At 37.8% G+C, this 12,161-nt stretch overlaps 1 protein-coding gene across 1 annotated transcript; it reads right to left on the bottom strand.

The window, feature by feature from the left end:
* Nucleotides 1–3,838: 3,838 nt before the first annotated feature.
* csrp3 (cysteine and glycine-rich protein 3 (cardiac LIM protein)) lies at nucleotides 3,839–7,616 on the bottom strand. Its single transcript, XM_053322921.1, has 5 exons — nucleotides 7,505–7,616; nucleotides 5,917–6,088; nucleotides 5,123–5,246; nucleotides 4,436–4,529; nucleotides 3,839–3,909 (listed from the first exon to the last, which is right to left on the bottom strand). Exons 1-5 carry the CDS (start codon nucleotides 7,614–7,616, stop codon nucleotides 3,839–3,841), a joined length of 573 nt encoding a protein of 190 aa, XP_053178896.1.
* Nucleotides 7,617–12,161: the final 4,545 nt, after the last annotated feature.

The raw sequence follows: 12,161 nt of genomic DNA, 5'->3' as shown, positions 1-12,161 counted from the left end.
TTATTGGTCAGATTTTTGCCACATTAGATCAGATCGGTGTGTGTGGCTGATGCATTCATTCAGGCAGCTACTTTAAAACAAGGCAGCGAATCCAGCTTGTAGTATGTGTCAGCATTGAGAGGCCTGACTATAAAATAACTTTTATTTCTTTTTAAATTAACAAAGATTGTCTTTTAGCCTCTTTAAGCTTTTTTTGGTTTATATTTATAGTCTTAGCACTTTCAAAACCCCAATTTCCAACAACAGAAAAAAAAGCTCTGATAAACCAACTGTGCATTACCCGACCTGCACCAGACTGCAGACAGACAGAGTTGTGGAGCAGTTAGCAGCTAAAAAGCCAAATATTTCTCTCAGGAGTTGGTGGAAACCAAACTAGAGATAAAAGGAGAGTGAATCGGACTGTGTCTGATGTATCACTCCATATTTACATTAACCCTCTGTCATTTTAATTGAGAGTATTTGAGTTCGGAGTGTGAAATGTATCCGCTATGTAGTGCTTTAGTGTACTTGGCATGTACACTACATTCTGCTAACAAACCTAGTAAAGTGTCAGGAAAATGATAAGTGTCAGAAATCTCCATTTACTGCTCACTGACAGAGTTGTGGAGCATTTAGCAGCTAAAAAGCCAGATACTGTATTTCTGTCAGGAGTTGGTGGAGACCAAACTCGAGATAAAAGGAGAGTGAATTGGGCTGTTTCTAAAATAACTCCATATTTAATTTGTGGTGCACTACATTAACTGCCTGCCATTTTATTTAAGAGTATTTGAGTTCTAAGTATTAAATGTATGCAGTATGTAGTGCTTTAGGTACTTCCTGCTATAAAACCCAGTGTTAAGTGTTGCGGTAAGAGTCTGATATCTCAATGTACTGTTCACTATTGAATTAACTTTTTAGTTTTTGTATGTAATTATAGAAAATAGGCAAATGTAAGCAAACACATTAGAGCAACTGTATGAGACTATAATATGAGGTTTTGGTTTTCTCAACCTCTGATGGAGCGTCTCTGTCCCCAAGTGGCAGGAAAAAAATCAAGTAACGCAGCTTTAACCTTCGTGCCGTCCTCCCGGGTCAAATTGACCCCGTCTGTTTTTACTGTTCCTTCTTTCCTCCCTACTTCTCTCTTTCTTTCCTTCCTCTCTCTTTCCTTCCTTCTCTCCTTCCTCCCTCCTTTACTTCTTTCTTCCTTCCTTCCTCCCTCCATCCCTCCATTCCTTCCTTCTTTCTTCTCTCCTTCCTCCCTCCTTTCCTTCTTTCTTCCTTCCTTCCTCCCTCCCTCCCTCCTTTCCTTCCTTCTTCCTCCCTTCATACCTTCCTTCCTCCTTTCCTTACTTCCTCCCTCCTTTCCTTCTTCCTCCCTCCCTTCCTTTCTCCCGCCTTTCCTTCCTCCCTCCTTTCCTTCCTTCTTCCTCCCTCCTTTCCTTCCTTCTTCCTCCCTTCCTTCCTTGACTCGAGGACAACAGGAGGGTTAAAGCAACACAAACTTGAGGCTCTAGTCAGACTGGGAAGCAATAGTTGTATGAGTGGCTTTTACAGCTGTAAGAAGTTTGCATGGTCCAACTTAAGTAGCTGAACAGACACTTGGAAGATACTGTGCTGCTTTTGTCAAGCTCCAACCAGGATGTCACCTCATTGTCTTAAAGAGCTTTTAGTAAAACAAAGAGGACAGTTACAGTAGATGCTTAGTTGAATGAGAAATCATGACAAACAAACTGTATTAGAAAGAAGGAGGAACAGTGCTCACAAGTAAATCATCAACCCTGGCTGAGAGAAAGCTTGATATTTGTTCCCACTGCACCATAATATATGTTCTCAAGAGACGCTGTTGAGCTGAAAAAGACACCTGTGATAGTTTCAGACAAAAGTTTCACCAGATTTACTGAAAGCATTCGACGTGTGCTTCATCTGTTGGACTGTTGGAAACTCACATCACACTCTCATTATGTGCTTTTCTTTTTCTTTCTTGAATCGATCAGTAAAAACAGAATGTCTTAACGTTCAGCAGCCTTAAGTGTCCCAACCACAGAAACGACGGGCAGCTTCTTATTGTTTCAGGTGTCATGATATTGTCAAAGCTTTTCACATTTAACTCATGTACTGTATGTTACATCAGTAACAACAGAAAGCTATATGTACCATCAGGTCACTGCACTGTATATTGAAACTAATAAAAGCAAAGATGTTTTTCCACTTGGATGGTTTGAATTCTTTTCATCTTTTCAGGCTGATATTTCTGAGAAGGGTCAGTGATAAATAAGATAAGATGAGCAATTCAAAAATATCTTTAAAATTTGTCTTAAAAGCAGCATCAGGTTTGTTGAAATGTACATTTTGTATTTTTGTTGGTAAGACTGAATGCTCCTGAAAATGTCAAATGGTGTAACCACAAAAGAATGATAAATATCATAATATTTTATCCACCTTCAGTGTATTTAAGTGGACTTATACAATGAATTACTTCATTTAAATAATGTAAATGTTTCCTGATCTCCATGATTCACCAGATTAAATTTGATATTTAGAACAATTGTATTTAATTACTTTTATTTAATATAAAAAGTTATAATGTAAGATCATGCCAAACTAGTTGATATGGTGTTTTATTCAGAATTTAGTGTTTTTAAGCAAGTTGAATTATTTGGTAGTTTTTATGGTTACACCACTTAGACATTTTTGCCATAATCCTCTAATATATTCTCTCAAAATAAAAAAAAAGCAGAAATTTGATTCTGGGTCCATGTTCATACGGGACCCAGGTTCATACGTTTATTTTCACATTTTAACCCCTTTAAATTTGACTAAATGGACACAAAAACACCGTCATTGACACATAATTTAAGATTCTCAGGGTCAGGTGTGTTTCTACATTTAATTTTTAAAGCATATTGTCAATATTGAGCAAGACATATCCTAAAAAACATTTTTTTCTGAATAAATTGTGATAAATTATATAAAATCTGTTACAAAACATAGTGTTGTATTTGTTCCACATTTTAGTTCACATTTATTTCCCTGTATATAATCAGATATTTATGAAAAAATATCGGTTACACCAATTGGACATCGGGTTGCGTCACATCATTAAGACAAAAAACTGTAAGAATATTGTAATTGATGTAAAGGCGTGACTTAAAAGTACAAATTGCATTGAATGTTTTCCTCTGTGTTGTCAGCTCTTCTAATTTAATAGTGTGAGATAACAACAACTCTAATTTTACTTTGACAAAAACATCTTAACTCATCCTGCTCTGCACGGCTGCTCAGGCGAAACTGTTCGAGGGGGAAAATTAGCACAGTGCATTTATTAATCACTTCTTGTCTTGATTAGTCTAATTAATTATTGCAGAGAAGTAAATCATGAATGCAAATAAGTTTTTGTTAATAATTAAATTTTAACAAGATGAGGCATTGCTAATTGGTTCCTGACAGCAGCCGGCAGGAAAAACTGGTGGAAATAAATTCACTGACTAAAGGCAAATTAATAGTGTGTTGTTCTCCTCTTACTATAACTACACCTCAACTCTAATTACAAGCAACAGGAAGAACAAAAAGATTGTGATTTATTCTAATGAGGATTAGTTCAGCTCAACATGTGAAGTACAAAAAGATAAACAATGAAATTAATCAAACTGTATTTAAATTATTATTTATTTTAAATCTTTAATAAATGTCATTCAGGAAACATTTTAATGTAACAAAATTCTTTTATTTTGTGTTGACTCATGTATAACAAACACTATCCAGACTAACAGAATTAAAATCGGAGTTTACGACTAAACAGCTGCAGTTCAAGTCAGTAAATGTGAGTTTGAGGTTCTTTAATTGCAGATAATGTTCACTACGGTTCCTCCAGCATGGCCTCGTTCCCCAGTCCAAATCCTTTAGGCCCGAAGTTTTTGGCGTAGCAAACTGAAGAGAACACAAAACAATGTGAGTTATCCTTCTTGTCGTCCTCCCGGGTCAAATTGACCCTGTCGGTTTTGACTCTTCCTTCCTTCCTTCCGTCCGTCCTTCCTTCCTTCCTTCCTTCCTTCCTTTCTCTCTTCCTTTCTCTCTTCCTTTCTCCCTCCCTCCTACCTTCCTTCCTTCCTTCTTTCCTCCATCCTTCCTTCCTTTCCTTCATCCCTTCTTTCTTTCCTTTCCTTTCCTCCCTTCCTTCCTTCCCTCCTTCCTCCCTCCCTCCCTTCCTTCTTCCTCCCTCCCTTCCTTCCTTCCTTCCTTCCTTCCTTCCTTCCTTCCTTCCTTCCTTCCTTCCTTCCTTCCTTCCTTTCCTTCCTTCCTTCCTTCCTTAATTAAGTTAATGATGCATTTTTATTCTATATTACACTGTTTCTTTACTAATACACCAGTTATTGCCTCAGTTTATTGACTGACTGGCTGACTGTGTGTGTGTGTGTGTGTGTGTGTGTGTGTGTGTGTGTGTGTGTGTGTGTACCTTTACAGTACAGCTCTCCATCCTTGTCAGTCACAGTGGTTGACTCCAGACTTTTACCACACAGGGCACAGCGGAAACAGGTCTTATGCCAAGGCTACACACACACACACACACACACACACACACACACACACACACTTGTTATTCACATAGGATACAATAATAAAGGTTAAACCATGTTTTACATGCAGATCATCTTGATCAGAGTTTAATTGTGGGGATAAAAATGTTCAATTTCCTGCAAGTTTGATTAAAAAGAAAGATCATGAGGTCATTAAAGTCCTGATTTATCCTTTAAGGAGCATGTATGTGGTCAGTAATGTCTGCAGTAATCTGGTTTATATTGTAGAGATGCTCTGGACCAGACAGTTTAACAGACATTATGATTTTTATTGTTTTTCAGTGATGTTCTGTTTTTTTTATTTATGTGCAATTTTGACTCTGATTACTTGCACTGAAGACCAACCACCACTCCACTGGATTATATAAGGCAGTCTTCTTCACTCTCCTTGTTCATGGTGGCGACTTTGTAATCAACATTTAAAACACTTTTAAAGAAAATATCAAACTTTCGGTAAATTGGTCTGATTTTAAATCTCGTGCTCTCAATATAGGAAAATAAACTAAATCACACAAATGACTAACCCCAAATTAAAAAGCTCCATGTTTCAGCAGGATGGTTCTTACCTTCCCCGCTGCCATCTGCTTCTCCGCTGCGTAGACAGCTTTGGAGCAGCGAGGGCAGCGGTCTGAACTCCCAAACTTCTGTGCAAATTTACTGGGATTGGAGTTTGTCGGTCGTGGTTTTGAACTGAAAAAAAACAGAAAATATTTAATTTGTGACTTTTAATGACATATCTGGTCACTGGTCTTTGATCTTTGAATTTTATTTTTTTACCAGTAGTTTGATTTTTGTGGATTGTTGAGGAGCGATGCGAATATGATTGATTGTATCTATAACAGTGTAGACATGTATCAGCCTGATTTTCATCACTGTTATTGTTTGAACGCCTCATGTGTGCCCTGTGGGTGTGTGGTGAATTGCATGCTGATGGTCTGATAGTATACAGGTGTGTTTGGGTGTGACCTCCAATCTACAGTTACTTATCCAGCCACACACACACACACACTAGAGTCAGTTATTTGCTCGTCTCCTTCTGTGTGTATTGTGGTGTCGTGTGCTGCGACCGGCCAGAAAGAAAACAATATTTTTAAGGTAAGTTTGTTTTTGTTGCTGTGTTCAGAAAGCAACCTTTATCATACCAGAGAAAAGTGACATTAACTAGCTCAGTGTCTGATAATTAAAGGTTCAGTTCAATAAAATCACCAAAAATGTTAATAATGAAGAAATTCCTGGAAACATGCACACAAAACCAAAATCAATTAAATATATAAATTAAATAAAACACAAATATATTCCTTTTGGGATTTGGGTTAAAAGCCTGATGGTGGTTCTATCTACACTGTGTATGAACTCGTACTTTCCAGCCTGCTGGTTGGCGTTCTCTCCAGGAGGATCAGAGCTCAGAGCTCCGGCTCCTTGCCCGTATCCGTAGCCTTTTGGACCGTATTTCTTCCCGTAACAGGACTTGCAGTAAATCTCAGACTCGTGTGCTGCGACCGTGTGACTGTCCAGTGCTTTTCTGCAGGTCACTGTGCAGGAGGAAACAGAAATATGTTACACTCTTTTAGGTATTTAGTTATTGTCTGACTGGGAGGCTGTGTGAAATGTGACATATGAAATGCACACAGGCACGGTGGAGTAATGGAGGTTAAATAAAGCTCCCACCTAGTTTGTTTTATCAGTCAACAGTAGCATTACACACAGTCAGATGTCTTGTGTTTCTATTTGTAGGAAGAAAGGAGGAGGAGGAGGGTGTGAGGCGAAGCTTTGAGAAAAGATGGAACACTTTAGCAGATGGGTGAGCTTATCGCCGAGGCCTTTCAGAGCTCCCAGTGGAACAATCAAGAGGTCACATGTTTCAACCAGCTGGAGTATTTAGCCTTTTGTGTTAAGAGTTAATGTATATGAGATGTCCACTGTCTGGGCTGTCATGTAGCTCTGAGTCCCTTGGATTAGAGGCCGCTGCAGCTATATAGGAGATCTAGTTATGCCTCTGTTACTTTTGGCTGCACCACAACAGAACCACAACTGATATATTTAGGTCAGGATGTCCGTCCAAACAGGAGACATGGAGGGGAAAGTTTGTCACACCCAGAGAGAGAGACACATCAACTATCACCCGAAGCAGAACAAAAGAGAAGGGTGCTTTCTGCAGAGAATTTGAGTGATTGCTAAGAGCAGAAGAGGTCTGAGATGCAGGAATAAGAAGAGTAAAAGGAGCATTATGAGAATAGAAAGTATGTGAGTCATGGTCTATTGTTCTATGTATAATGTCTTGCTGTTTTTACTTGTTGTACTGCTGTGCAATGACAAAGGCATTGAATTGAATGGAAAGAAAGAGAGGGGAAATGCAGAAGGAATTGAGGAATTAAAAGGACCAGATGGCAAGAGGAAAACTGGAAGAAATAAATGACAATCAAAGGGAAGAAATTAGGGATAATCAGGAAATAAAGGCAGGGAAATCAATAAAGGAGGTGGAGGAAAAGGCTAAAAAACAGAGAGGAAATCTAGTGAAGTTGAAATGTGCTGCTGTGCGGCTCTACTGTCAGTTCACTGGGAGCTTTTTATAAGCAGCTGAAGGTGTCAAAAGGCATCTGATAAGAGCACGAAACAGCTGGAGACGAACAGATTAAACATGGAGGGGGATGAAAAATGGGGTATAGTAGGGGGGTGGGGTGGGGGGGCGGTTGTTTCATTCGCTGCTTTTAATCCAACCAAATAGTAGAAAGAGGAAAACATCCAAAGAGGCTGTGGTGGCTTTTGATGATGATTGAGTAAAATAAACTGCATCAAACTGGAATTTCAAGATACTCCCCATTCCCTATTTCCCGTCTCTCCTGTAGCTCTTTACTTTAACTCTATATAACTTTTCTGATACTTTTTAAACCATCTTTTTCATTTGTAATCCTGATTTTGAGATGAGATTAGATTATCAGTCTTCTTACTGCAGATGAAGCAGGGCTTGTGGAAGCTCCTCCCGTTACACTGGATCTCCTCTGCATGATAAACCGTCTTCTCACACGCTGAACACTTTGCTCCGCCTCCCCAGTTTGGCATCTTAAAGGAAAAATAATGAATAAAAAGATAAGAATAGATAATATAGAAATAAAATGTTTATTTATTGATTACATACTCTGTTATTGTAAATGTCATAAATGTCCCAGAGTCTAATATAAGGTCATTAATTTCCATTAATTATTAACCTGTGCATTATTTTCTCAATTAATTCTATCAATTTAGGAAATAATGTCTATAAAATGACAAAATAGTGGAAAAAATGCTCATCAAAATCAGCCAGAGTGCAATGGGAGATGTTTAAATGCTGGAACCAAAGAAAGGATGTTAATTTTTTGTAGCAAATTAATGATCAAAACCTTTACTGATCAATTTTCATTAAACTAATCCATTAAATTAACAATTTATCTAATCTAACATACCTTAATATTGTTCAACTATTGATTTATAATGATATAAATGAACATGAGGTAGGATCTCCCTGTCCAAACTGTATTATAAAAAGTATAAGGTAATAAAATAATAATAAAATATATAATAAAAAGTAGGAAGGTAACAATGGGTTTAGATATAAACTCGTAATCTAAATGTATAAAGTGAGTCATGCACATTTTTTGGCATGTCCCTTTTCATTATTTACACTTGTTTTCAGTTGTTTCCCCTCAAATTTAAACCCAATGTAGAAGCATATTGAAATCTTTTTAAATTGTTAAAATGACATTATTAAATTACTGAATTTAAAGTGTTAATAAATGACTTAAACTCTAACCCAAACCTAAAATTTACCCATTCCTAATACTGTCTAGACTCTAATTTTCTTCTCTTTTTAATGCTCTCTGTTTAATGTTCAATTTGAAACCATTTAACTCTTTACTACTTTTTAAAAATAATCAGTTTTGATGGTTCTTGACTCTTAAATCCTCAATTTTTCATTAAAAGTCTGGAGATGTGTCCTCGGTGCCCTGCCCGTCCTTCTGTCTGACATTATAGTTTCCACTCATATCAGAGGCTGTCCATCACCTCACAGGACTGGTATGTGATATTCCAGGAACAGAGGCTTTACTGGGACATCAGGCTAACACAAAAACCGAGCAGCCTCTTCCTCATCCTCATCATCATCATCAGACTCAACTTGAAAATACTAAATCCCCTCCAGACAAATGGGAAATCTCATATATAGAGGATAGTCAGGGTCAAAAACATCAATGAGAAACAGCTCAAAGAAGAGTCTACAAAATCAATAAATCACATGCTACCTGTGTGTTAGACTGTAATATACAACTCAATTACTAACAGGAAGTAAAATCACAGCTTACCTTGAATCCAACCCAGTGTGTTACTCTCCCAACATGGCAGTGAACGCTCCCAGCTCAGCTTAAATACCCTCCATCTCGCCATCACCACAGACCACCGGTGACGCTTCAATGAAACCATCCTCCTAAAATAACTTGTGACAAAAGCCGAGCCCTCCGACCCCTTCATCACAGGCCTGAAAGAGGGCCTGAACATCAGCCACTCATTTGACATTTGTTCTGGACTCAGACAGGAAACTCAAGCCTGAGCCGATGAACTGTGACTGACAGCTGCACGCAGAGATGCACCGACGCTGGGTGTGTTGGAGGATTATAGATATAAATGATGGGCGTAGAGTGCATGCATAAAGTTAGTAAGTATGTAGGTAACTTTTTAATATAGCAGATTTCATGAGCAGGGATGTTACAAAGTGTTTCATAGAGGAGATAAAACAAAAACATACAGATATAAAGCAATAAAAAAGAGAAAATAGAGAAATTACTTTTTAACCTTTGTGTCGTCCTCCCGGGTCAAATTGACCCCGTCTGTTTTGACTGTTCCTTCCTTCCTTCCTTCCTTCCTTCCTTCCTTCCTTCCTTCATCCCTATTTTCCTTCCTTTCCTCCCCCCCTTCCTTCCTTCCTTCCATACGTCCTCCTTTCCTTCCTTCTTACTCCCTTCCATCCTTCCCTCCTCTCCTTCCTTCCTCCCTTCTTCCTCCCTCACTTCATTCCTTCCTTTCCATCCTTCTTCCTGCCTTCCTTCCTCCCTCTTTTCCTTCCTTCTTCCTTTCCTCCCTCCCTCCTTGCGTTCCTTCTTACCCCCTTCCTTCCTTCCTCTCATCCTTCTTTTCCTGCTACCGTCCTTCCTCCCTTCCTTCTTTCCTCTGTCCTTCTTTCCTTCCTTCTTCCTTTCCTTTCCTTTCCTTTCCTCCCTTCCTTCCTCCCTGCTACTGTCCTTCCTTCCTCCCTTCCTTCCCTCTTTCTTCCTCCCTTCCATTCTTCCTTCCAGCCTTCCTCCCTTCCATCCATCCTTCCTCCTTTCCTTCCATCCTTCCATCTTTCCTTCCTTCCTTCCTTGACTCAAGGACAACAGGTTCAGTCTCAACAGATCTTAAAACCAAAGGGAGAGAGCTCCATATCTCTGTAGATGATCACAAGGACTTATAACTGGATTTAATGGGAATCCAGTGAAGATAAATCAGAGGTGGTGTCACGATGAAACCTTTTGGATGATCTGGTCAAGAGTCTAGCAGCAGCATTTTGGACCACTTATAAATGATCCAGGTTGTTTGGTTGAGGCAGGTGAAAAGAGAGTTACAGTAGTGAAGAGGGGATGAGTTAAAGGTGCAGTGTGTAGGATTTAGTGGTGTCTATTAATGAGGTTACTGATTGCTACCAACTGAATTCCCCTCAAAGTATGTAGTAAAACCTACAGTGGTAATGAGAAGTGTGGAATTCCCTCTCTAAAGTCAGTGTTTGGTTTGTCTGTTCTGGGCTACTGTAGAAACATGGCAGTGCTCCATGGAAGAGGACCTGCTCCCTGACTAGCTCATTCTAAGCAAACACAAACAAAAAACAAAATCCTTGTTTTCAGCTGATTGTAAGCTAATTAAAACATACTTATGAATACTAAATTCAATTTCTGCCAAGTCCGTTCTGGTAGATGCCAAGAAATTCTACACACTGCACCTTTTTTAAAAGTATGAATCAGCAGTTTACATCTCCACTTGGGACACAACAGGCCTGAACGTTGATGTTTCTCAGACACTTGACATGCTGGTCCAGAGTCAGAGCCTGATGCCTACATTTCTTCTAGATGATTTAAATTAAAATAAATAAAATTTAAAATGTATAAAAACACCAAAGAGCTTTTGAGACTGTAGTGCTATTTATAAATCAGAACACAAAATAGATAAATTGATAAAAGTGTAGAGAAAGCTGCTGGTTTTAGATCCTGACCACTAGTGGGGGCACCAGAGGAGAGGTCATATTGTTACCTGAATCTGCCTCTGCATAGCAACCATCAGAGGGCTTTTCATGCCACCTTCACACCATATACAGAATATATGCAGCAGAGTGGTTTACATTGATAATCAGGCTGGATTTGTTATTTCTATGTGAATGACAAATCAGTGATGATTCAAGAACCGGGCTATAAAAAGCTGGTGCTTAGTTATAATTATGAGCGGGAGTCATGGAAACATTCAGTTTATATCTTGATGTTCAAGATTTCAACAGAACTTTATTGTCACTTTCTGTGCAAAAGAAACTGGAGGTGATGACTCAAGACAAAAATATCTGGCATAACACTTCCTGATATACAAAGCTCAAGCTATAAATCTAAATATATGATCATTAATTTTACCTGATGTAATCTGAGGACCAAAAATGGGTCAATAAAGTGAGTACAAGTGATGAACAGTGTGCAGAATATTTGAGTTTTTTTATGCCACAAACTTATATAGCCTATATTTTCTGGTGTGCAAAAACTTTGTTACTAATGTAAATGAAATATTATATTAAAAACTATCTCATTCACACAATATTATAAGCTTTAAAAAATATATATATAAATAAATAAAATCAACTTGAAATATGTGCTTTTCCTCAAAAAAGTACAATCATGTAATAAAAACCTGACTCAAAAAAAACTTTCTTCCACTGTAAATTTTTTTTTTTTCATACTAGACCACGAACCTCCGTACTAGCTGTGACATCACAGATCATGCTCATAGACCCGCCTTTAAACTCTGATAATTAATGAGCAGATTATTATGAGAAATATTACTGTACACCAAAACACACACAGACATCACATGATGTTCGTAGACAAAATGTATTAAAATTTATTTTGCATTTTACATTAAACAGGACATCAGAAAACAAACATACTCTTCTTTTATAAATTAAAGTCATCAAAATGTCTGATTAGGCTTAAGATCACAAGTATTCACATATTTTCAATATTTCCATTTTTTAAAAGGGGGGTAACAGCTGACATGTACATGTGTGCAAAAGTCATCTCATTAGTTTCTTTTTTTTTACTTTTAAAGACAAAAATTATCAGTTGGCAATTTATTCCCAATCAAACTTGACTTTCAGTCAAAAAAAAAAAAAACGCTGATGTGACTCTGGTGTATCGCTCTTTACAGCATTAATGTGGCATTTATTTATCTTGGTAATTTGGAGAATAAAACAGAATTTCACATTAAAATAAAATTTAAAAAGATAGAAAAACCAGTTGGAAAAAAAAGAGCTGTTTGGTTTTGTTTTCTGGAAATCAAATAATAATA

The sequence above is a fragment of the Scomber japonicus genome, chromosome 1, assembly GCF_027409825.1.
Source record: "Scomber japonicus isolate fScoJap1 chromosome 1, fScoJap1.pri, whole genome shotgun sequence".
NCBI lineage: Eukaryota > Metazoa > Chordata > Actinopteri > Scombriformes > Scombridae > Scomber > Scomber japonicus.
This window is presented reverse-complemented; position numbering and strand designations above follow the sequence as displayed.

Excerpts from the sequence above, each read along its gene's own strand:
- csrp3 (XM_053322921.1), bottom strand. The coding sequence starts at position 7,616 with ATGCCAAACTGGGGAGGCGGAGCAAAGTGTTCAGCGTGTGAGAAGACG. Across the intron at positions 5,247-5,916 it reads GCCAACCAGCAGGCTGGAAA|TTCAAAACCACGACCGACAA; the intron begins GTACGAGTTCAT and ends GTTTTTTTTCAG. Across the intron at positions 4,530-5,122 it reads AGCAGATGGCAGCGGGGAAG|CCTTGGCATAAGACCTGTTT; the intron begins GTAAGAACCATC and ends GTGTGTGTGTAG.